Below are 26,368 nucleotides of genomic sequence, written 5' to 3' on the forward strand. Positions count from 1 at the left end.
ACACAACACCCAATCTTAACCATGTTTACTTGGCAGTAAGTCTGCTAATCACCCACTATGCCTTTGGCTACAGTCATAAGCACACTTGCTTGGAATTCAGTGAGACTTACATAAAAATAAATAAGTGTAACATTTGGCTGTTAGTCACAGTTTTTAATGTGATGCATATGTTCACGTTTCAGGGTATCCATCCATATCACTCCCTGAGCTACACAAGTGGAGATACAGCTACAGATTCACCAGTGCACGTTGGTCGTTCTGGGCTGCTTATCAAAGAAAGCCCAAGAAAAGAGAGTCTACTCAGCTACTTGACAGGAAGTTTTCCTAGCCTACACAATCTCTTGGAAGGAACTCCTCAAAAAAGTACTACAGCCCCTAAAAGTAGTTCTTTAACAAGAACAGGTACACAATCATTGAAGTGTGGTTCTGTTTTATTGATGAAAGCATTGTCTGATGGCTTAATTTCACACTAATTGATATTTTCAATACTTAATGCCTTCCAGTGGTCCATTATTTACTTTCTTTCCATCAGGAGGTAGGTTTTTTGAAGAAAGACTCAGCCAGGGGCTGGATATGAAAGCACCTGCCACTTCCATATATCCAGTCAGTAGTGAAGTAGCAATAAATCATCTAGTTCAAACACTGCTCCTAAAATACATAAAAAAGGATGCAAAGCATTGAAGGAATGGGTTTTGAGCTGGGGTGATATACTGTTGTGTCAGTAGTAACAGTCTAAGAAGTGGAAAGTGCCTGCTAAGTCATTTCCCTCACACAACTCTTCCTTCAAAGAACCTGCCTTCTGGTGGATAGAGAGGAAATCTGCCCTGGTGATTGGGCCGCTATCTGCTGGACATGTAAGAGGGAGGATATATAGCTAAGTAAATACTAAATTCTTCCACCACCACCCCAATGTTGTAGGACCGTCTGTTCTGCTAGAAAACCAACCTAATAGTAATTCAGTGGCAATCCATTGCAACACACTAGTGGCTGAAAAAGAATAGTCGTACTGCCTTTCTTTTTATTAACAAAAACTGTGTAGACAAAATGTTTTAGCTAGCAAGATTATCTGATCAGTGGCCTTAGAAATTATATTGAAGATAGTTTCCCAGAACTGCTTCAGGGCCTTACACTCCCACCACATATGTAAGTAAAATCTTGCCAGAACCAAGCCTGGCCCTGCTGTCCCTGCCCAATGCTCTAAACCCCTCCCTTATCTATAAAGGATTGGTATTTATCCTCCTTACGGCAGCTCATTTAGAAATCGCCGAACATTGGAAGGATCCGAAGGGCCCCACACTCACTGGATGGAAAGGGAAAGTGTGGGATATAGCCTGCTCTGAAAAATTAACCTACCACCGCAGAGTCTCGTCGGGCCAACTTAGCTATGACCCATTCAATGAAATATGGTCTCCTTTTCTCGATTACATCAATGGTACAGATGTGGCATCCAACTCTGGTTTAACAAATCTTCCTCTGACCACAGTAAATTGAAGGAAACAGGCTCGGTTCGGCATCTACAGAAATCGTGTTTGTGTATTTATTAGAAACGCTGTCTGACTTGTATGTTTTTATATATATTTTTAATTTTTTTAAACTGCTTTGTTAAATAGAGTTTAATAAATATTTTAATTTTTTTAAAAATTTTTTAGCTAGTTTTAAGCACACTAGCTTGCAGCAAAAGGCCTGTTCAAGAACAGAGAACATTAATAGTGAAGAAATTGGGGAGGGGGGCAGGGGGGACAAATACTGTCATCAGAGTAGGACATATTGATGAAGGGGTGCCCTTAAACTCAGAAATGAAGGACCCTTAGCTTAGTGAGAAGTATGGGCAGACTGGGACTGTTAAAAGTCTTATTTTTTTGCCACACTAGTTTTATGTGCATGTAGTAGTTGGTTGTTGTTTTTTTATACTCACGTAGTGAATGCTATGCCCACTGAAATGTTATCTGAGCATCCTTTATTATCGGAGCCATCATCTGTGAGTTTCTATAACTGGATGTCAAATGCTGTGGGCAACAGAGGAGGTGCGATTCAAGAATCTCCCATCACCAAATCTGGACACAATAGTCTCCCAACAGGTATTGATTTAAATTCAGTGTTTGCTTTAATATTATAGCTGTAAGTCGTCACCTTTTTTCAAGTACGCTACTACCTCAGTTGCTAATTGAGTCAGAAAAAAACTTAAAGCGTGAACTGCTATACTCAAACCACTTAAGATAAAATGTCCTTCTGGATCAGTCCAAGGATCCATCTTGTTCAGTATCCTCTTTTTAAAAGGGACAAGCCAGATGCTTTCAGAAAGTCTGGAAGTAGGGCATCTCTCATTGTCTGCCCTCCCACATCTGGTTTTCAAAGGTATTCCGCCTGTGAACATGGGGGTACTGCCAAGACCACAGTTCATGAAACACTTTGGTATAAAGCCAGAACAGCGGGTTCAGGCATTTGACTTTTAAGAAGATGGATCAGCCATTTTACCAACTTTCTTAAAAATTTCAAGTAGTTTTCACCAACCAGAACCCAGCTCACAGCTGATCATTTTCATACTCTAGTTGTTCCTTCTGTGTGAGTGGATGATATACCAGCTGAAATTGGTAATATAATGCAAAAGGTTTTTCCTCCTACACTTGAATTTAAGTTCTCTTCTTTCTCAGGAAGCTTAACAGGCCCCATATATTAGGACTAAGTATGCTAGCACAGAAATAATACAAGAATTATTTTGTAGGTGCGGCCCCAAATCTTCCAACTATACCTTCAGCTTCTGACTTCAATACAGTATTGTCTAGTGATCAGAACACATTGGACGGAACACATTCACAGCACAGTACTAGTCAAGATGACATTGCTGGTATTGAGGAAGGTAACCAGGGATTCCCTGCTGTTCAACTTGCAGATGCCCAGGTAAGTGTTTGTCTTTAAAACTGGAGGATAAACTGGAATTAGCTGTTTATCTAACAAAAGAAAGAAGTTATATTAGGTGCCACCAAGAATCCAACAGTGGTAACTTTATAAGAAGTTCCAATATCCTAGTCCACAAAGGAAAATATCTCTGAATCTAATTCACCAGCTTTGCTTAATGAAATGAGAATCCTTTGAATGTAATGATAAACTGCCCTCCCAAACTCAAGGCAGGTGATACAGTTAAAATCATTATTCTCAGTTCTGCAAAGAGTTAGTAATTGATACATTAAAAATAACAATCTAGCTATAAAATCTAGCTTTTTTAGAATGATGTTAAATTTTTACTCCAAAGCTCAACTAAAAACTTTTCTTTTTCCTAAAGCTTTTAAAACTTGATGTTGTTCTGACTTTATACTGTTAGTTTTACCCTACCCTGTGCCTGCTTACCCTACCCTGTGCCTGTTTGCATTCTCTTCCCCTCCTTATTGTTTTACTATGATTTTATTAGATTGTAAGCCTATGCGGCAGAGTCTTGCTATTTACTGTTTTACTCTGTACAGCACCATGTACATTGATGGTGCTATATAAATAAATAATAATAATAATAATAGTAATAAAAATATTGGAAGGATCTTCAAGATTTTAATTATGTTTTCTACAGATGTCAAGCAATTTAATAGATATAAACTTGGCTTTATTTTTAATAGGTTGTTTTCAAACCTCTTCTGAGCCACACGGGGATTCAGTCTCAGGATGTAGTACCGTTATGCTACAGGATGTACTTTGGAGAGCATCTTTCATTCTCAGGGACCCTGGATTGCCTTCGGGCAGACATAGTTGATTCGGATACAGCAAAAGAGAGAAGAAGCAAAAGGGCACGAAGGTATGGTGCTAAGGTTCCAAGAATGTGTTTGGTATTAAAGAGAATCAAACCGTTGAGTAATCACTCCAGAATATTTGTCCGTTTTTTATTTTCTTTTTTCCTCCACAAGAAGTCAGAAATTACTTAATTCTTCTTCAAGAAAATTATGACTTGGAGATATGAGAGACAAACAAGTTGGAAGTGAAGTTGGGATGGCATGAAATGTTACCTTGTGCATATAGTTTTAATTGCTTAAATGGTTTTGCATTTAGGTTGATTCTTATGAACAAATGGGTGAGATGTGGATTGAGTAGATCTAAACTTGGGGAGAATTAATACAGTGATTACCTTTATTTGTTATTTTACTTTCAGAACAATCTTAGATGATACTTTGGTGGTGCATTAGGCCATGTACAGCCCAGGGTGAACCCATTATAAGCCACTCATTCCTCATTTTTGTCATGTCAATTTATTTATGAGAATTATCCCTTAGTTACATTCATGCTGAATGATAAAATTTTAGAATGAAAATTATGATTTATAGTCTTCTATTGTTGAGTAGGCTAAAGATCTCAGGACTATTGTGCAGTAAATATGTACAGTAAATGTGTTGTGGTATACATCACATTTGTTGTGATAAATGTGAAGGAAATATACAAGAACGGATTGATGTTAATGTTTAGCTGATGCACAAAGTTAAAATAATTTAGAGTATTTTTAAACCTTTATTTTTCTTTCTTAGGCAAGGAGCAGTCAGTATGCCTCCACTTGAATTCAAACCAGCATTAATGTTGGAAACGTTCAGCATCAGTGCTGTTATAATGGAGAAGTCAGTGTCTACACCTCAAAATTCCACCAATGCCCTTGCATTTCATGACTTTAACAAACGTCATTATAGCACCTTTCACTGCAATTTTACAATCTCATGTCAGTCTATAAGCCAGCATGTAGATATGGCACTAGTCCGCCTTATTCACCAGTTTAGTACCATGATAGATGATATCAAAGCTACACAAACGGACATCAAACTCAGTAGATACACAGCTGGTTCAGCTTCTCCCACACCCACCTTTAAAACCCGGAAACACAGAGACTTTCGTTCTTCTGACTTCAGTCGCAGCTCCCGAGGGAGCCTCAATGGTGTCAACAGAGTAAACAATGCAAAAAACAAACGATCGAACAATGAGAATAATAAAAAAGAAACTCGAAACAAAAATTCGCTTGGGAGATCCGAAAGAAGAACTTCTAAAGTTTCCAGGAAAGGTTCAAAGGATGTTGTTGATCACGTGACCATTCATATGGATGACTCAGATTCAATTACAGTGTCAGAACAGAGTGAACCTTCTGCTGAGTGTTGGCAGAACATGTATAAACTGTTGAACTTCTATTCTCTTATCTCAGATCCAACAGGGATTTTAGAAAAATCTTCAGAAACATTTTATCCAGCAGGTAAGAGGGTTTTGGAAAGTTGCCCTGCAATATTTCTTAGCTAGTTATACAATTAAGATTTATTTAGTTCTAGTAGTACATAGAACATGCCATTTAAGGAAACTGAATGTAACAGAGAGTAAGAATAAGATAGGGCTTTATAAAGAAATAGAAGGTTATAAAGAAATAGGTTTTGAACTTACAAGAGACAATGCAAAATTGCACTGCTGCAGTTGTCCAGGAAAGGCTTTGCTTTGTAAATGAATGATGCATTGTTATTCTAACTGGACACCAAAACCATAGGCTAAAATTTTATAATCGTAGACTTAGAGAGCAATCCTATGTCCCGTAGACAGCAAAGTGGCTCTTGCTCTGCATTGGATACTCATAAATCTCTGAGTTCTGAGGCTTCTGAGTAGCCAGGGTGCATCCCATAGCATTGCACCCTTGGTAAACTTCATGATTTTTCATAAAAGTATATATGAAATTATGAATGATAATTTGTATCATTGTCATGTTTAGAAGATTGTTTATAGTATTTGGGAAATCAGTTGAATCGAGATTCAGACATGTAGCCATAATGGCCGCTAATACTGGCTGAATTCAGGTGTCACATTCCTGATCAGGAATGAGCAATGGGCTCATGCCAACCAGGATCAAACCATGGTTTGCAGTCCTAGTTTGGAGGGCTTGCTCAAATTACCATTTGTAGAGCGCTTTTAAGGTGTTCTTCCTCCCATGTTGAATGTACATGTGAGAAGAGGGGGGTGCCAGCCCACCCCAGCCCACCCCCCGGCATTGTCATATCCATTGACTTATACAAGCAGAGGATGACCGTCTGAACAGGGGAGCCTCTTGTATCCATGGGAATCCAATGTATGAGTCTCAGATAAATCATAAGAAAGAACTGAATTTTATTGATGTATAAATGGTAATTAAGAAATTAGTTGGCATTTTTGGCATGAAGAGGGCTAAAATGTACTTTAATCTTGCCCTTAAATGTTTTTATTGTAAGTGTGGTTGTTTCATGTATACCTTTGTTTGTATGTATTATATGTGATGTCTTTGTTGGTGATGTTTTTTTTAAAAAAGAACCCTGATTTTCCAGGATTCTTATTAAGAGCTTCCAGGATTACAGGAGGCTCTCCTATTCCAACTAGCGAAACTGCCCCTCTCCCATGCATACAGGGGTACAGATGTGATGACGGTGGGGGTTGAGGCTGGACTGCTCGTTTCCTCACATGTGAATTCAACATGGGAGAAAGAATGCCTGCAGAGGGCTTAGCTGTCATGGAAAACTGTGGTTTGAAACCAGGATGTGTTCTATTAAGCCGGGAGTACAAATGATGAGCAGAGGGAGCAGAGAGGAGAAAGAAATGCTTACGTCATGATTAGAAATGTGCCATCTACTAGTAGCCAGTTATAACATCCCAGTTTTCATCTGATTAACAGTATTATAATTTGTGATAGTGGCTCTGTCTGAACTTACGTGATGAAAATATATTTCATTTAATAGTCTTTTTCTGTAGCACATTTTTTTTCCCCACAGATATTTTAAAAAATATTTTGATGATATAAATGTGACTCTAGGATTTAATAGTTTACAAAGATATAAGGCCTTAGTATGTAAATGCTTACTATGTAGTAGAACATCAGATTTGAATTCATCAGAGAATGGTTGCAAGATCTTCCCTAGTAGCAGTAGATTCTAGGCTGTATCATTTTTTCTTGATTTAGTGTATATTTCTTGTAGGTGTTCGAAGTCCTACTGAACCTGCATGTAGGGTTGCATTTGAGAATGAGCAGGATAACAGCAGCTTGAGTAGAACACAGAGGAAACGCAGTTTGGTCATATCTGAACCTCAGCACGTGACCCTGATAGTCTTTGGTATAGGCATGGTAAATCGTACTCATCTTGAAGCAGATATTGGTGGGCTTACAATGGAATCTGAACTGAAAAGGATTCATGGAAGTTTTACACTCAAAGAAAAAATGAAAGGTAGGGGGATTCTCTAAATAGAAACATTTGTTTTGACATAAATAAAGGTTTTTATATTGTATTTTGTATTTGTGTTTTTTTAATTGTTGGTTGTTTTTATTCTCTTCATGATTTTAATTTTTGTGAACCGCCCAGAGAGTTTCGGCTATTGGGCGGTATAAAAATGTAATAAATAAATAAATAAATAAATTGTCTGTCTATATACTATAATAAGATGGACCAGACCATTTTTGACAGTGCTATTCTTAATTACTGAAATGTACAAAGATTCTTGTGTTTAGTTTATCCTAACAGAGAAAAGACATTGTGGTGCAGTGTTAAAGTAGAACTGAGGAGACCTGGGTTCAAATCCGCACTTAGCTGGGAAACTTGGGGGGTGACCTTGGACCAGTCATCAACTCTCAGCCTAACCTACATCTACAGGGTTGTTGTAAGGATAAAATGAGGACAGAGAGAAAATGGAAAACGTCACTGAGCATCACAGAGGGTATTCCTCATTTCGGGATGGCACATCCTCCTAGAGCAAATACACAGGATCCACTTCTAAATTGCTTGGCCAAGCAGAGGAGCTGTCTTGTTCCCCAGAACAGACTGGAAGAGCAAGACAGCCCTACAATCCATCTCTGGAACACTTCCATCAGCAATAGCTGCAACTTGTAACTTGAATGAACTGTGAGCTGCTTATACAAAGAGAAAATATATAGGTCAGAGAACTGGAATATTGGACATCTCTGGGAGGCCCTTTTTACCCCCCTCCACATATATGGCAGAAGCGTCTAAACTTAAAACTAATCCTGTTAGAAGAAAATAAGTGGGTGGAATGCCTTCCACGATGAGAACAGCAAGACAATTTCTGCTTTCTCCTGAGCCACACTGGGCATTTCTCACTTGGGATGTATTAGAGCAATAATGTATTAGAGCAATAATGCTGTCTAATCCTTCCAAGGATTAGGGTCTGTCTAATCCTTCCAAGGATTAGACAGACCTACACCACCACCCAGTGTCAAGTGCTGAAAAGTTGGGTTCTTAAGAGCTCTAACCCATCCCAACTGCCTTGGAGAAACAATTTAGAAGTGGACCCTGAGCAGGTATCATCCCAAGGTGAGGAATATCCTCCATAAAGCTCGGGTGAATAGTGCACACTACCTTAAGCTTCTTGGAGGAAAAGTGGAATATAAATATAATTAAATTAATCAATACTAAGTGGAAATAGTGTGTTAAATTAGCCTACATTAAATGACAATACTCATCATCAAACTTCAGCATTAAATATTTCCAGGTGGTTTAGTCTGCTCCAGAATGATTACAGTAAATACTTGATAGCAGTTTAATGTAACTACTTTGCTGTGCTTTGCCTGTTGTCTTTCCAGTCACAAGTAAACATGCAAATAATATATCATTTTGCACATATTTTTTTTCTGTTTAAAGATGTACTTCATCAAAAGATGACAGAGACATGTGCTACTGCTCATATAGGTGGTGTTAATATTGTTCTTCTGGAAGGGATCACACCAAATATCCAGTGAGTATAAAATAAAATTATACTTGAACCTGTGTTTATAGTGGGAGGTAACAGTTCTGTCCCAACAGAATAAACCAGAAGGTAGATTTCCAAGTGTTTTAGACTTCAGCTTTCAGAAGCTGCTGCCAGCATGGCTAATAGTCAGGAATGCTGGGAATTGAAGTCCTAAACATCTGGAAATCTACTTTCTACCTACCTGTGATATAATAGGTTCCAGGCCACTTTTTAAAATAAATTTAAATTAACCGAATTTCAAGGATATGTAAGAAAGCTAAATGTGTCGAGATGATGAAAAAGAAATGCCTTTCGTGTATACTTCTATCTTACCTTTAGGCATGTCTGTACAAATAAATAATAATCAGAGAAGAAAAATATTAAATAATAATAAATAAAAAATTGCATAGTATTAATGAACAATTAATTCAAGGATAGAATCCCATAGGTTACCTTGTTAAGCCTGTTTTTTTACAACAGGATTTGAAACAATCATTAAAATATTGTAATTCAGTCATCATCATAAGCCTAGATGGATGTACTTAAGTATCTTGCCTTTTTTCTGTTTTCTTTGCAGCTTGATTGCTTTTAACCCAAATCTTCACATTTCAGTCTATTGCTGCTTTTCCTGTCCCTTTTCTACCAATGGACATGTTATGATCACTAATTTTTTAGCAACTGATCAAGAATTTCATGACATATGCAAATGTATGTCCTTAGTATTAATTTTACCATCTATAATTCTACCCTGGGAGATCCACTACACTTACAGTACTTTTTAGAACAGCAGTTTTTATTTTATTGTGAGCTCTTTATACACGTAACTTTTTAAGGCAAATTCTAAGCTCCTTTGTTGCATGATACTAATTATTTCATTTTTTATAATTGTTCTCTGGTGTAGTTCATCTGATGTTAATGCACAAAAGGTGGACATATTTGTTTTAATACATTGAATGTTTTGCCCAATATATCCACTTTTCCGCTGGTCACTTCAAAGTGCATGATTATTTTTCTTTCATTTAAACACTTAAGTTAGAATAGCAGGACACTGCAAACATTTTGGGTAATAAAGTTCACTTTCACATGGTTTTTCAGAACTACCTATATAACACTCACTATGGTGTTGTGGCTGTGAAAACAATTAACTGTTCGAGAGTCCATAGAAACCAATTTGCGCTGAAATACTGTTCTATTTCTTGCACAATATCAAATAATGGAATCTTAATTTTTCAGATATAGTATTAGTACCAACAAACTTCCAGGTGATAATCAAATAATTTTGTAGACAAACATGAATTTAACAGAAAAGGGTTTGTCAGCTGCTACTTTCTATCTTAAAAAGTAGCTAAATTTTTATGTTCTTATAAAAGTCTGATTAACAGGAATAAGGCTAGTAGTGGCTACTGGTCCTGATGGCTATATCCGGATGGCAGTATCAGAGTCATTGTGCCTAGGTACACCAGTTGCTGAGGAACATGACCAGGAGGGTGCAATTGCAGTCATGTCTTATTTGTGGGTGTCTTGCAGGCCGTTGATTGGCTGCTGTATGAACAAAATGCTGAAATAGATGGACCTTGGTCTCATCCAGCATGGCTGTTCTTATGTTCTTAAACTGGAAGCAATTAATTGTTCCTTAAACGTGTAAGGTTATTGTTTCGGTTGATAGTTATGCTCCAGTGGGTGCAAGAGGCTTAGGATTGTTTAGGATGGACTTCCCCATTTAATTGGGGAGAGAGTAGCTCTGTACACATCCCCTTTGAGCAGTTAGAAATATGAACTGCACAGAAATGAATGGTTAGGCTCTTGAGAGAGAGTTGCTTCCTTTCAGCCGCCATACTTGCAAGATGTCTCTGCTTAAATATTAATATTTTCAAGCAATTTATCATATTGTGGGTTGCAAATATCTGACTAATTCTTCTGCATGACTGTTTTTTTCTTCTTTATTTTGCTTTGTTTTCTTACTTTCTTCCAATCTTCACCTGTAGACTGGAGGATTTCCCTACATCACCAACAAGCACAGCCAAACAAGAATTTCTGTATGTCGCATTATGTTTAAATGGATTGCAGTTAACACTACTTGTAGTATAGTTAAAATGTGTTTTATTGCCTTTAATTTTACCCAGCTGCTCCTTAATTATAGTTAAAATGAAATATGGTTGATTGTAGGATATTAGTTGGCCTATATTAGAAAAGCTTTGTGCTAAATATTTGTTTACCCGTTTTAATCAATTACATAATGTAGTTATGCACTAAAGGTTTTCTTCCAGATCTTAATCAGGCATGATCTTTCTGCAGTCACTAATATAGGTTGTAATATGACGATTAGGCTTTAACTATAGAGTTTAAATAAAGTCTGTAAATATGGTGCCCTCCAGATGTTTTGCACTACAACTCCCATCAGCCCCAGTCAGCATAGCCAATGATGAGGCATTATATGAGTTGTAGTCCAAAACATCTTGAGGGCACTGGGTTATGTACCCCTGCACTATGTTGACATGTTAGGAATGGCTCCATGAGAACAGCAAGATGTATGTGTTATGGGGCTGAGTTGTTTAAAACCAAAGGTTAAAATTAGCTAAATTGTCAAGGGTCCACAATTCTGTTTGCTGCAAGTGCTCCCACTCTGGCGAGTGTAACAACTTTAGTTCTCCTCTCGATCTTGAAGCCATGATGGTGGGCTGAGTATTGTCCTCACAGTTGTACTGGGGTTTTGAGGTACTAGACTTAATATTTATGGTCTGCTCTATAACTAAAAAATTCCTAAACAGTTGAACAACAGCAATAAAATTATCAAAATACAAATACAGAGATATTTAAAATATAGCAATTATATCAATAAAACTGTGGCTGGGCTTTCAACCAGGAAAAACTTGTTTAAATCAAACACTGAAAACTGAACAACGTTGGTATGGAAGGATCAGGTTATTCTTTCGCCTATTCAAGAAGTCTCTAAACAAGGTAGTACAAGATGAGCTATTTCAATTAAGGTCACAATCCTAAGCACATTTACGTGGAAGTAAATTTTAGTGAAATCTTTAGGACTTAATTCAATATAAAAGCTGCAGTTCACAATACTTGTGAACATACGAAATTCTGATTGTAGGCCTTGGAATGACAAGTGTAGGGGAAATGTCCACTTTAATAGACAAGTATTGAGTATAAACAATGTTTAATTTTGCTAGATAAAATCCTATTTAGCACTTGGGCTAATGTAAATTATATTACACTAGCATAAGCTACTTGTAGTGTAATGCCAATGTGTAGACTGCCCTTTTCTACCAGCATATAACTCGAGGCTTTTTAGTTAGACAAGCATGATTTTCATAAACTGGAAATCTTGTACCATATTTCTTTGATTGTAAGACACCATCGATTGTAAGACGCACACTAATTTCAGTACCACCAACAGAAAAAAAGCTTTTATTCCAAGAATAATAATCGCACTCGCGATTCTAAGATGCACCCCGTTTTTAGAGATGTTTATATGGGGAAAAAGTGTGTCCTAGAATCGAAGAAATACGGTATATCTCATTTCACAAATTAGGCACATCTGTATATGTTTCCTTAAATTGCTAATAGATTTATTTGTGGTGTAAGATAATTCACTAGAGATGCCAAACTAAAATTATTAAGGGGCTGGAGCATCTCCCCTACGAGGGAAGGTTACATCAACTAGGATTGTTTAGCTTGGAAAAAAGGGGAGACATGATAGAGGTGTACAAAATTATGCATGATATGGAGAATGTGGACCGGAAGGCATTTTTCTCCCTCTCTCAAAATGTTACAAGCCGGAGTCATCCCATAAAACTGATCCAGGACAAATAAAAGGAAGTACTTCTTCACACAGTGCGTAGTTAAATTATGGAATTCACTACCACAAGATGTAGTGATGGCCACCAATCTGGATAACTTCAAAAGGGGGTTGGATAAATTCCTGGATGCAAAGGCTATCAATGGCTACTAGCCCTGATGGTTGTGCGTTATCTCCAGTATTCAAGGCAATAAACCTGTGTGCACCAGTTGCTGGAGAACATGGGTGGGAGGGTGCTGTTGCACCATGTCCTTCTTGTTCATCCCTGGCCGATGGCTGGTTGGCCACTGTGTGAACAGAGTGCTGGACTAGATGGACCCTTGGTCTGATCCAGCATGGCACTTCTTATGTTTGCTACTTTAAAATATTTTAAAATTATTTTTAAACCATATAAACAAGTTCTTTGTTTCTTCTTAGAACTGTGGTGAAATGTAGCATTGCCAAATCACAGGCTCTTTATAGTGCCCAAAGGGGGTTGAAAACAAATAATGCTGCAGTCTTCAAAGTAGGTGCTATTAGCATCAATATTCCTCAGCACCCAGCTACACTTCATAGTATGATGGTGCGCAGTTCTCATCAGCTTTCAAAACAGATCTCTGACCTCATCAGACAGCCAACTACAACGTGAGTATTGTAGTTGTTATATTTAGCCATCTGGAGACCTTTGTTATCTAGCTTGAACTAAATTTGTTTGATCAAGCTAATGTTTTATATTTTACAGCATTTATAGTATCTGATAACTGGTTTGCATATTTTGTATAAATAGTTCACAGCCTGCAAAAGAAGATACTGCAACACCATTGCCTGCAGAAAAGACACCTACAAGTGTCAATCAGACACCTATTGAAACAAATGAGTTTCCACAGCTGCCGGAAGGTTTGGAAAAGAAGCCCATAGTTCTTAAATTCAGTGCCATGATTGATGGAATTGCTATAGGAGCAGCACTCTTGCCATCCTTAAAAGCCGAGTACAAGATGGGAAGAATGAGAAGTCATGGAATGACAGGTAACATTATTTCATGGAACTTCGTAAAAGTTTCTTATGGGGGGAAAAAGGGAATAGCATTAGGTTCCTGATCACTCATAATTCTACTTTTAATACATTTGACTGGGATTGAAGAATCTCCTTCAAGTACACTCCAAAGTTTGGACAAGCCCAATGGATTTTTTTACATTAAATCTTTTTCTTTCACAGGTGCACAAACAAGGTTTACATTTGAGCTGCCAAATCACAAGTTGCGGTTCACTTCCAAAGTCTCTGCCACTGATATGTCTACCATCCCTCCCTCAGCCAGTCTTAACCTTCCCCCTGTCACGATGTCAGGCAAATACATCATGGAAGAACATGATACCTATTCAGATCACATATGGAGTATAGATGAACTGCCCGCTAAGCAGGGCTATTATCTCCAGGGAAACTATTTGCGTTGTGTAGCTGAGGTTTGTATTTAAAGTCTGCCTTTATTGTCTCAAAACCTTCATTTAAGTTTGCATATTAGATATGTATATTTACATCTTACATCTGTACATAGAAATATTCATTTTTCTGATTATAACTTCAGGGTGGCTGAAGCATAGTTGTGCATGTAGCATCCTCTGTTCAGATTTTGGGGACAGAAACATGTGTTACCATATTATATCTTCAATATATGTATCTTGAATATATAGTTGGGGAAATTCTCTTAGCTGAAGAATAAGATTTACATTTTGCCATTATCTGCTTCAAGTCTTTCTTAATCTTTAATTATTGAATTATAATTGTTTTTCTTTTCTTCTTCCAGGTTGGGTCCTTTGAACATAATCTGACAACAGACCTTTTGAACCATTTGGTTTTTGTGCAGAAAGTATTTATGAAAGAGGTCAATGAAGTAATACAGAAAGTCTCAGGTAACCTTAATGGTTTTAAAATTTTACTAAACAATTCTCCAAGTTAACACTAATGTTGCTTCCTTATATTTATGTTACATAAATGCTGAAATAATCTCTTTTATACCAAAAACCACCCAGAGAGCTCCGGCTATTGGACGGTATAGAAATGTAATAAATAAATAAATAAATAAAATGTTGGTTGTAATATTTTCATATTGCTGTGCAGACAAGAGCAGGCATTACTGATAATTAATGGATCTAGTCAAAAAGTGTTTTTGCAAATCATAATGACTGGCATTGGGTTAGGGCAAAGAAATAAACACTTTTTTTAGTCTTACAGTGAAATCCTAGATGTGTCTAAGACATAAATTGCAGGTATAGAATTGAATCCTTAATAGACTAAATAGAATTCAATACAACCCTTTTTCTTGAATAATTTTTCTTGAATATTATTTAATGTTGTTAAATAATTTTATGTTTCACTCCCCAAATGTCAGTTGTTACTGGACAGATGATACAAATATTTGTTGCTACAGTTGTTTTTGTGAGTCAAGGACACAAATAATTGGTGTGCTGTGGCATAGCTCCAGTGACTCCATAGGACAAGTCAATGTGTGCTAGAGTATTTTGAATGTGTTGGACTACTATGAAGACAAAGTATGTTCAATTCTGGTGCTATCTAATCACTTATGGGCTTTTGTTTCGTTTTGTTAGTAACTAGTACCACACTCTTTTGAAGATTCCATAATCCTTTACTTCAGAACATAAAGTTATTTAATGGCAAATCTATAATCTGATCTTCCAGTAGTTAAAAATGTATAGAAAAATCCCAAACTTAAAATCAGTTGAGTTGAAGGAAGAGCAGGAACTTGATCAGGGTGTGCAGTGATGGTTAGACAGTGAAATGATGGGAAAGGTATCTTTTTTTTTAACCCTCGCTGAGCCCCAGCCAATTTCCCTCCCCCGTGCAGCTAATTTTAAGTTTTTTAAAAAATAAATGTTGGATCTCTGGAGGTCTCCGGCATCATGTGTAGTTTGGTTCTTAAAGAGGGATGTGCTGGATAGGTTATATAGAATACACAATTTTATTTTAGGGATAAAATATATGAAAATGAATTCTTTGTAAAATTCTGAAACTGTGTTTTTTAAAAAAATATTTGCAGGAGGGGAGCAACCTATTCCTCTTTGGAATGAACATGATGGAACAACTGATGGAGAAAAGCCAAAGATTCTCCTCTACTCTTTGAGTCTGCAATTTAAGGTACTTCTATTTGCTTAATACCAATTGTCAGTGGTAATGTTTTAAAACTGTAAAATCAATAATTAAGATTATACAAGAAATCTATTTTAAGCCACCTGTCAGCATCTCACTTACATCTTCCAAGATCTCTGTGGGTCAACAATTGAATTATGTCCAGATATTACACTCATTAGTTCTCATTAGTTTCATGGTGTTTCTTTGACCCTATTCAGATAACATGTTAAGCCATCGTGATTAAGCATTTTGAGCTAAACATTATGGCTTAGTGTGTCATATGAACCATGACTTAGTGTGTCATGTGAACCATTCCTAACCATGGTGGCTACATAACCACAGTTTTAATATACTTACTAACCATTTGCTGCAAAGGAGTTAGCAGCCTAACCATGGCTTAATATGGTGACTGTAGAGGCCCATTGTCATCTTTCCATATCTTTCCTGCTTCTCAACAGGGTAGCAGATCCCCATTGTGCTGCTTTTAAAAGGTTCCAAGCCTCTATTCAAGCCCTGTTTTTATTCTGTTCATGTTTAATCCCCAAATATCCCTCTGTCCAATTTAGGAAAATCAAGGATTACAAGAAGTTGTGAAGATCTGTCATCTCCTTTTCTCTCTAAGAAGGATCATCAAGTAGCAAATTGTCCTTGTGTTGTGTGTTTCTAAAATGTTTTCTAAACTAAAGGAACAAGCAAAAGAATGATTACTTTTCTTGTAATCTGCTTTGAAAGCAGAAGACCTTTATAAAATGTGTTTGAGAGACTGCTGAGGCCCATCTTAAACAACTTTCCCTTTCTTCTTTAGGGTATCCAGGTTACTGCCACAACACCATCAATGAGGGCTGTACGATTTGAAACGGGATTGATAGAACTGGAGCTCTCAAATAGAATACAAACCAAAGCAATGCCTGGTAGTACCAGCTACCTGAAACTCTTTGGTAAATGCCAAGTGGACTTAAATCTGGCATTAGGACAAATTGTTAAACATCAGGTGAGTTTTACACCCTTCTAGTGACATATTCTGGTTCTCAATATTCTTCCTCCCTCCCCCAACAGCAGATATGCAACTTTGTCTTGTCAGTTTCCTTCTATGGTACTTTCACACCTTCCCTGCTCCCTTTGACAGCTGAAACAGACAAAGAAATTGACGAGACAAGTCTCCACAGATCTGACAGCTGTTAGAGCGCACCTGCAAAAGACCAACAAAGAACAAATAAAAAATGCAGCCTTAATTGCACTTTTTAAGGACCTTTTTTGTTGTTGTAAAAAGAGCCAGTGAACGAAAAGCAACCCCAGTTGCACATTTTTGTGGCACTGGAAAAAAATAGAAGCCAAGAAATTAAAAGGAGTAGTGGTTGGAGCAGGGGGCAGGAGACAAGACGGGTTTTGCCGCAAAGTCCCCTGGGATACATGCTGGAGCCTGCTGGAGGAATGAAGGGGAAGGAGGGAGGAGAAGCAGCCATGGCAAGCTCGCTTGTTTGGTGTACCAGGGTTTGTTCCACAAACAAACAACCCACTGTGACTTATTCGCAGGGTGGGGTCGCGTGATGTGGGAATCTGCACACTATGTTTCTTTGGTGTCACGGTTGGTCTCTTGTTGTACGGTATCCTAACTTTTGATATGTTTGGAATGTTTTAAGGTTTATGAAGAAGCTGGATCAGATTTCCATCAAGTAGCTTACTTTAAAACCAGAATTGGATTAAGAAACGCCCTTAGAGAGGAAATCAGTGGTTCATCAGATCGAGAAGCTGTGCTCATTACGTTGAACAGACCAATTGTTTTTGCTCAACCTGTGGCCTTTGATAGAGGTACTAATGCACTTGTGTCTATTTTTGTTTTATCAAAATGCAAGTCCACACTTAATAAATGTTTAGGCAGGGGAAAGTATTATTTTGAATTAAAAGGCCAGTTGCAGGAACCTTACTTGCTTTGGTCCCTTGTCATAGTACATTGATGGTGCTATATAAATAAATAATAATAATAAATAATAATAATAATTTTGTACTCCGGATGTAGAGTATGACTGAAAAAGGTGTATGTTCCTAGCTTTTCAGTAACTGAGATAAGGCACAACTATAGCTGAACTCGAGATGATTCTCTGAATTGTTTTGTTTTAAAATAGTAAAAAACTTTTTTTTCTTATGCAAAGCTGTGCTTTTCTGGCTGAACTACAAGGCTGCTTATGACAACTGGAATGAACAGAGAATGGCCTTGAATAAAGATATTCATATGGCTACAAAGGAAATAGTTGATATGTTACCTGGAATCCAGCAGACGTCTGCTCAAGCTTTTGGGACGCTCTTCCTCCAGCTAACGGTTAATGACTTGGGAATTTGCTTGCCCATCACAAACACACCACAGGTATTGAAGGAAATAAGAATGACACATTTTATTGAAGTAGTAATTTGTTTGCCTGACAAAGTTTTCATGTTGCAGTTACACTATACTATGAGAACTTGCTACTTTTAAAAACTAAAAATGTGAACGTTGTGTATTTTGTACAAATGAGCTTAGAAAACTACTGTGAGTTCTATTATTGGGGGGAAAGGATTCAGCAATTTTGTATCCAATATTAGTTCTACTTATAATAGACCCATTGAAATTAATGTGACTTAAATTAGACTAATATTGGATACTACTCCTTGTCCGTGAAAGATGCAATGTTAAGATATATACCTCTTAAAACCTTTTGCACAAAAGACAATATATAGTTTAATATATTGCCATTAAATTGATGTAGGCTAAAATAAGCTGCAAGGCATGTCATTTTAATGTTATGAAACCAGAAAAAGCATTAGTGTAATAATTGATAATGTCCAATTTTATTGCTGAAATTAGGTTTTAGGATGTGTTCAGTAAATTGGATTGTGTAATGCAGCTGGAGCTAAGATTTGGGTGTCACAGAATTTTGAGTACAATACATATCTTGTTATATTTTGAGGTATTTTAAAAGCAATAACCAAACGTATGAATGTAATGCTTTTAATATTGGTACAGATTCAGAGGCAGGGGCCCAAGATTAATTTTGGGGGACAGAAAGAAAAACAGAATTACTGTGTAAGTAATAAGTGTTATATCAATCACAACACCTGATGAGCTTATTTCCCCCCCCCCATGTTTAATAGAATGTAACTGAAAGTGAGTGACTTAGATGTTTCCTATACTCCCATGAGTTCTGAAACGTAAACTGCTTTTTTCAGATTTCTGCTGCACTCCAGCTTCTAGATAGGTGCTAGCTTGTTAAAACTGTCGCTTAAAGCAGTTTTATCCTTGGGAAAATATGTTTTGTAAAACTAGATTATGCTATATACTGGGAAGAGAAATAACTAGCATTAAGAAATGGTGCCATTTTTGGTAAAACCCTAAAGGTAAAGAAGAAAGATTTAAAATAGATTAGGCCAAGACATCCATAAGGAAAATGGTACATTTGCTCTAGCAATGGTCTTAACAGAAATTCTAGGTAGCTAGTTGTTGGTTGAAAACCATTTATTCTATAGTAATATTTGATAAGTTTCTCTGGGTGTATATGTATGAACTTCTTAAGGGCAAAGTAGAAAAGAGAAGTATGTGGGAGAAACCGTACTCAGAACTGTAAAAACAAAACAAAGATCTTGTTCCTGAAATAGACAGACTTTGCTACAGTGGTTGTTTTGCTTTTTTGTAGACTAATCACACAGCTGATCTGGACACTGGCTCCGCATTAGTCTTGACTATTGAAAGTACTTTAATTACTGCCTGCTCTTCAGAGTCTCTGGTCAGCAAAGGTCATTTTAAAAACTTCTGTATCCGTTTTGCGGATGGTTTTGAAACAAGCTGGGATGACTGGAAGCCAGAAGTTCGAGGAGATCTAGTCATGAATGCTTGTAAGCATTTCCTCATTGTCTTGGCCACTGCTAATCCTGAAATTTCCAGGAGTTTCATAACGGGAAAAAGTTGTGTTTCAACTTCTTGCTGAGATACACATTACACTTCCTGTACTTAAAGTGCTTAAAGTCCTATAGAAAAATGACTTTCCTATACAGAATAATACAGAACTAGGAATTCAGAATTAATGAGAATTTATCCATATAACAATTCATAAAAAAATAATTTATTAATTTATTTTTCTAAAGCATGAAAAAGAAGCATAATCAATACATTAATGATTCAGTATTTTCACAATAAAAACCTTTGATGTAAGTCCACTCTATTCCCCCCCCTTAGGTGTAGTTCCAGATGGCACCTATGAGGTGTGTTCAAGGACAACAGGACAAGCAGCTGCAGGTATGATTTATTTAAACTACTTATCTATGCTGACACACAGTTTCTCATAGTTTTTTTCCTTAACAGAATCTTCTTCCAGAGCAACTTTTTAGTCTAAGGGTGCTGTTGTCATCCCATTTGAGTCTTTAATTCAACAAACATACCCAAGAACAAGCTTTAACCTGGCATTTTTTGTCTTAACCAATAAATGAAGAGATTATAGAATGTCTCAGTACATTTTAGTATTCGGTTATTCTCTAGGTTCCTACGATGGGTTAATTCCCCCTATTGCCCAGGGAAAAGCAGGAACCATGTGGCAGGTTGCAAGAACTCTATTAGTCCCAGGCTCCTCCTTGCCAGTTCATCCCAGCGTCTCATCCCATCTCATCCCATGTACATCCCATCCCATGTACATTGATGGTGCTATATAAATAAATAATAATAATAATAATAATAATCTCTCCTCCTTAAAAAGAAGTTACTTCTATAATTAGTACCATTCTTCTGACTATAAAAATGATTATTTTCTTACCTGTAACTTCCAACCTTTTCTAGCTTCTCCTTTAAAGAAACAACAAAAAGTTATTTTAGTGTCCATTTCTTCTGCTGCACCTTTTTCACTCTTTATTATGTCTTGACTGGCAAAGAAATCAAGCTCCAAGGTGACTCATGTAAGGATAGTCATAAAACAGAGCATGAGCTTCCTCACCTCCCACAAGGAGCAGATTTTCGCTGACAACTCCAATGTGATTGGCTCTGAGATAACCAGCTTGCTGGCTCATGCCCCTGCTGAGTCTTGCTGAAATGGAGCAGTAAAGCTCCAATCCAGTCATAACGGAGTTGGATGACAAAAAAGATGGGAGATGGGGAGCCATATTGGATCTCAAACAACTCTACAGAGACATTTTCACATGGAAAATTTATCTCCATATTCCAATCTCCTGACATCACAGGTGTTTCCTGTACTTTGCCAGCACCTTCAATACAAAACCATGCCCTTTGCCTAACCTCAGCACCCCATGTCTTTGCCATGATCATGGTATCCTGGTGACTGATCTACACCTAAAAGGAGTACGCATCTACCCATACCTGGACAACCTCATCTGGTCCCTCTCCAGTTACAAAGCTTCACTGGATCATTCCCTAAATGTCTCCATCTGCAGGAATTGATCATAAACAGGAAAAAGATCAAGTTTACACCAACATAATCTCTACTCCACCTCAGAGCAGTATTTGATCCTACAAAGGGTCTTGTCTGTCTCCAGATGGGTCTTATAATCTTCTGCCTTGGCATTATTCCATGTTCTGGACTGTATTCTGACTCCTTACAATGGCTACTACTACTCTTTCAGTCCCAGATTGCCAGGAAGGGACATTATTTATTTATTTATTTATTTATTTATATATATATATAGCACCATCAATGTACATGGTGCTGTACGGAGTAAAACAGTAAATAGCAAGACCCTGCCGCATAGGCTTACAATAATCCATCTTACTCACCAACTCAAAACTCTTCTACTTGGGTGGCATTGCTTCCCAAACCTTCAAACTAGCACACCATTCTACAAACTATGCAACCTCACACTAATTACAGACACCAGCCTCGAGAGATGGGGACCATACTGCAGCAACCACATAGCCCAAGAGAAATGGCAGCCATTAGAAAAGAAACACAGGAACAATTGGCTATAATTCAGAGCAAAACATTTGTGCCTGAAGCACCTCTTGCACTACATCCAATATTCACATATTCTCATAAGGACAGACAGTGGTGTGCCAAAGTTGCACATTAATCGCCAAGGAGGATCCAAATCTTGTTCACTTCATAGAGAAGACAAGTTTCAGCAGCTTGGCAGAGTGGAATCTAGCCTTGGCAGAGTGAAATCTAGCATATCAACAGGACACTACCTGAGCCAACAACATATACATTCCACTCTTCTAGATGAGAAGGAATAGACACCGAAACTAAGTTGGCCAAAGAATAGACTTTTCTCCTTTCCACCAATCTTGATCCTTTTAAGGGTGCTTCAAAAGATCAGACAGAAACAGGTGACAGTCCTCTTGATAGTCCCATTCTGGCAATGCCGACTATGGCTCTCCAAACTCCTATACCTGGCACATCAAGGCCCATGGTTCCCCCTTCAGAACCCAGATCTCCTATCCCAGGGCCCAGTTCTTCACCCAGATCCAGAATGGCTTTGATTAGCCACATTGAAAGATCCATCTATTCCAAACTGGGCTATCTGTTATAAATACCCTGCTAGCATTCTGCAACGAATCTACATCATGCACATACGATACCACCTGGAAGGCTTTCTCTAGGTGGTGCAGGAGAAAAAAGATCAACACCCAAACAGCAGGCATCAGAGAACTTTTCCTCTTCATCCAAGCAGGCCTTGACTTGGGCCTAAAAGTCAGCACCTTGCTAATATCAGCTAGCTCTTTGGTTCTATCAAAACCAAGATACCCTCCATTAAGCCTTTGGGGAGCCTCAATTCACAGATTCCCATTGTGGAGCCTACATGTGGTCCTCTCAGTATTAACAAAAGCTCCTTTTGAACCACTTAAATCCATACCACTTAAAATATTGTCTCAAAAATTCTTATTCCTGGTAGCCATTACTTCTGCACACAGAGTATCAGAAATACCAGCTCTTTCAGTAAGTAAAGGGCTCATCACCTTAAAACGCACACACTGTGATCTTCATGACAGATCTGACGTTCATCCCAAAAGTTAACACTTTTTTCATAGGTTTCAGGAGCTGGTCCTACCCTCCTTCTGTTCTAATCCCTCTTACCCACAGGATAGGGATCAGCACAAATTGTGGACGCACACAGAATAGCAAAAATATACCTTAAATGTATCCAGTCCTTTAGACAATACAATTCTTTATTCATATCCTTTCATCCAAAAGCTATAGACAAAAAGTGTCCTGGTCCACATTAGCTAGATGGTTAAAAGTTTGCATATTTCTGGCATATCAGGCATCACATCTCCCCAAACCTCTCCATGCTACAGCACACTCAGCTAGATCAGTGGCCATCTTGGCCTTAAGCTTGGCTCAGATATGCAAGACAGCAAGTTGGAAAAGCCACATTATTTTATTGGACATGATAAAATTGGCACATACACCTCTGAAAGTAGGAGGGTACTCTAGCTAGTGGTAGCACCAGTTAATTCATAACTCTTGTCCCATACAAATTGGTAGTTAGCTTTAACTTCCTCACACCAACCTAGAAAACAGAACATTGGTACTTATTGAGAAGGCTCCTTCTGGATTGGTGTGTGGAAGGCATCCCAACTGCAACCTTATTTTTCACTGGGTCTGTACATACACAGTTCTACAGCAGCTGACCTCTCCGCCCTTAAGCTGGTCCTTCTCCTGCAGGACTCTAGTCAATTATTCTTTCAGATTTGATAACTATCAACATTAATCTGCATGGCCTGGTGTTCCTTATATGACTCCACCTGCAAGAGTTTTTACTTTTCTCGATTTCTGAGCTATAGTCACAGATGGAACTGGAAAGGAGGAGCCTGGGACCAATACAGCCACATGGTCCCTGATTTTCCCTTGACTATAGGGGGAGTGGGATACCTTCTACACACCAACCCAGAAAGAACCTTCTTGATAAGTACCAGCGAATAGGTTCTGTTCAACCTATAAATGAGACTGTTAAATTATTGGAGATTGGAGGTAAACATGAAAGACTAGTGATAGTAAATATATTTTAATTGGCCATCTGAAGAATGTGTTTGGCCAGATATGCTTTCAGAAGCACTGTCTATATTTTTTCTTGTCCCTGTAACACTATAATGAAACTATCTTCAATATTTTATATTTCTTTTCCATCTACCTACAAGTCAACAACTCCATGTATCAAACCACTGTGTGTGCAATCTTTGGCACATACCTATTAGAAAGTTCAGTAAATTGTTGTAAAATTTCTAATCATGCACAGTACAACTGAGAAAAGATGTCATAAGAAATACCTCAGCTTTTTTATTATTATTTGCATGCATGAATCTCTTCTTCCCATAAAGCAAAATGGTGAAGCACCCCCCTCTTTTTGTTGTTGTTAAAACAGAAAGTAATAGTGCTGGAACATGGACTCTTAATGTGCTGTGGAAGATGTGTGGAATTGATGTGCACATGGATCCTAATATTGGGAAAAGATTGAATGCTCTAGGAAATACCCTTACAACATTGACAGGAGAGGAAGACTTAGATGACATTGCTGACCTTAACTCTGTTAACATAGCTGATCTATCCGACGAGGATGAAGTTGATACTATGTCTCCCACTGTTAGTGCGGTTAGTGAACAGATCAATATATCCTAATGTAATTCTAATATATTAAACAACATAGCAACTTTATATAGTGCATATTTGTACAGGCATTGGGACTCAGTCTTGCATTTCTTCACAATATGTGTTAAAAGAGAGCAGCATTAACCAACAGCTAGTGCCAAATTTATATTTGTGAGCTGAAATACAAGGAGCTGCTTGGATTCCTGAAAGGAGCTTATGCCCAATAGCATTATGCCCAATAGCATTTGGATTTTTTTGCTTAACAGCTGCCTCACAAGTCAAATCACAGACTGCTTTTGAGATTCCCCTTGGTTTCAATGGCTGGGCTGCTGTTCAAGGAAAAGCAGGTCTAAAGTGCTCTTGTGCTCACAGTCATTGGCTGTGTTCAGACAACATGATAGTCAATGGTGGGGTAATAATAATCTCAATAATAATCTTGTTTATCTAGGGGGTACTGCCCACACAACATGATAATCAATGTGGTGCAGGTTAGGATCAACGTTGAGTTGACTATTAATCCCTGCTGAATTGACTCACTCATCCCTCGCCCTCTTTCCCCCCTCAGTCCTCCCGCTAGTAACCCATCAGCCATTGCTGCCAAAAATCTGTCCTGCTGGCTGGACTACAGCAGCAGCCACTGCTCTGACCGTGCTTTGCGACTCTGTGGCTGATGAAATAACCAATGGTGGCCAAGGAAATAACCAACGGTGCCCTCCTCACATGATAACTAATGGTGGTTCAAATAGCCAACTCTGTTATTTGCATTGGTTATTTTGTGTGGTTGGTTAAAAAAAACCACACAACACAATAATTCATAGTGGGTTAAATAACCAACCATCGACGTTTTAAACCAACGTTGGTTATTGTATTGTCTGAACTCAGTCACTATTTCATTAAGACTGTAGGTAATACACCTAAACCTAGTTCAAAGACGGTTAACGGACCCTGAGAAATGTAAATTCCAGTTGACAAGTGAAGTTCAATCCAGAGTTTTCTTACGCACAAGAATAAGAGAGCCAGAATCAGTGAAGAATAGATGTAAGCAGATTGAAATGATAGTCTAAAGTTAGCAAGAATAGGTAGTACACATGACCAAGTCTTATGAAAATGTTTGAAGGGAAAATACAGGCAGAGAAGGGCCAAACAGTAAAAGAGAATGGAGCAGCAACACAACCTGAATTATTAATCTTGCTATTTATTATCATTTAGAAATCAGATGGTGGTCCATTATGTGGAGATGTACACAAGCTCACTTTTGGGCAGCGGATTGTAAATCACCTGCTGGGCTTGAGCCCCAAAAGCCATCGTTACTCTGTTCCTGTAGAATATCTGTCGGGATCAGCATCAAGTGATACTACTTATTCTAACAGTTCTCACTTAAAAGCGGGCAGGTCTTGCTCATGGGGACATGTATGTAGCCTATATAGCATCTCTTTACACGAGTGGTGAAATTAGTGGGTGACTGGCAAATCAAGAATCACCTGGCTTCTTTTTGAACTGATTTTGCATGCTATTTTGATTGGTGCAAAACCTGCTCTATCAACTTCTTAAGCCCTGCCACACTTAGGACGCAAGAAAATCGAATACCTTTCTTTTTTTTAAATAGGAGAATGCTGACTATCGGAGGCAAGGAACATCTAATAACCAGACTGGAGAGCAGAGAGCAAGGAAGTATGTGAAACGCTTAGTGGATATAAGGGAGCTGAATGAACAAGCCAAAGTAATTGATGATCTAAAGTAAGTGTGTGTCTTTCTTTTCTAAACAACTTCTTGTAGCCTAAATAATTAACTCATTTGGTTCTTGTGTCTTTCTTTTATTACAACTGACATTTTTATCCACGCTGCAGGGTAAAAGTTACTCATTGGCTATTCTGGTTTACCTACAGAAAACCATAAGTTGCTTTGGGGTGGTTTTTTTGCAAAATAAGTTTCAAGAGTTCTTAGCCCACATTTTTACCATCCCATCTACTCACACATACACTCATTAATCATTTGCAGCACATCAGTGGCTTTAGAGAAAAAATAACCAGCTCTTTTCCCCTTCACAAAAGCTCCCTCATCTGACTGCCTGGAAGAAATTCTTAATTTCTACTGTCTACTAGAAACTTTTTAGTTTATATCCTGCGGGGGAAAGAATCAGTGCAGTAACAGAGGAGCTTATCATAACAAAAACTAT

The 26,368-nt window shown here is 37.8% G+C and overlaps 1 protein-coding gene across 8 annotated transcripts in view; it reads left to right on the top strand.

The window, feature by feature from the left end:
- The window catches only part of BLTP1 (bridge-like lipid transfer protein family member 1), a 130,037-nt gene that overhangs the window by 68,043 nt on the left and 35,626 nt on the right, over positions 1 to 26,368 (top strand). For 4 of the 8 annotated variants that reach the window (XM_063135896.1, XM_063135898.1, XM_063135899.1 and 1 more), the window contains exons 42-63: positions 183 to 402; positions 1,920 to 2,078; positions 2,723 to 2,898; positions 3,606 to 3,781; positions 4,503 to 5,209; positions 6,942 to 7,187; positions 8,616 to 8,709; positions 10,689 to 10,739; positions 12,932 to 13,138; positions 13,281 to 13,519; positions 13,709 to 13,953; positions 14,295 to 14,400; positions 15,546 to 15,643; positions 16,443 to 16,628; positions 17,278 to 17,446; positions 17,788 to 17,999; positions 18,636 to 18,695; positions 19,303 to 19,501; positions 19,842 to 19,901; positions 23,969 to 24,195; positions 25,402 to 25,602; positions 25,799 to 25,929. In XM_063135896.1, coding sequence (XP_062991966.1) covers positions 183 to 402; positions 1,920 to 2,078; positions 2,723 to 2,898; positions 3,606 to 3,781; positions 4,503 to 5,209; positions 6,942 to 7,187; positions 8,616 to 8,709; positions 10,689 to 10,739; positions 12,932 to 13,138; positions 13,281 to 13,519; positions 13,709 to 13,953; positions 14,295 to 14,400; positions 15,546 to 15,643; positions 16,443 to 16,628; positions 17,278 to 17,446; positions 17,788 to 17,999; positions 18,636 to 18,695; positions 19,303 to 19,501; positions 19,842 to 19,901; positions 23,969 to 24,195; positions 25,402 to 25,602; positions 25,799 to 25,929 — 4,169 coding nt within the window. The remainder of the gene's footprint in view (positions 1 to 182; positions 403 to 1,919; positions 2,079 to 2,722; positions 2,899 to 3,605; positions 3,782 to 4,502; positions 5,210 to 6,941; positions 7,188 to 8,615; positions 8,710 to 10,688; positions 10,740 to 12,931; positions 13,139 to 13,280; positions 13,520 to 13,708; positions 13,954 to 14,294; positions 14,401 to 15,545; positions 15,644 to 16,442; positions 16,629 to 17,277; positions 17,447 to 17,787; positions 18,000 to 18,635; positions 18,696 to 19,302; positions 19,502 to 19,841; positions 19,902 to 23,968; positions 24,196 to 25,401; positions 25,603 to 25,798; positions 25,930 to 26,368) is intronic. The other 4 variants (XM_063135903.1, XM_063135904.1, XM_063135900.1 and 1 more) reach the window with 3 other exon arrangements.

The sequence above is a fragment of the Elgaria multicarinata genome, chromosome 10 (genome assembly GCF_023053635.1).
Source record: "Elgaria multicarinata webbii isolate HBS135686 ecotype San Diego chromosome 10, rElgMul1.1.pri, whole genome shotgun sequence".
Lineage (NCBI taxonomy): Eukaryota > Metazoa > Chordata > Lepidosauria > Squamata > Anguidae > Elgaria > Elgaria multicarinata.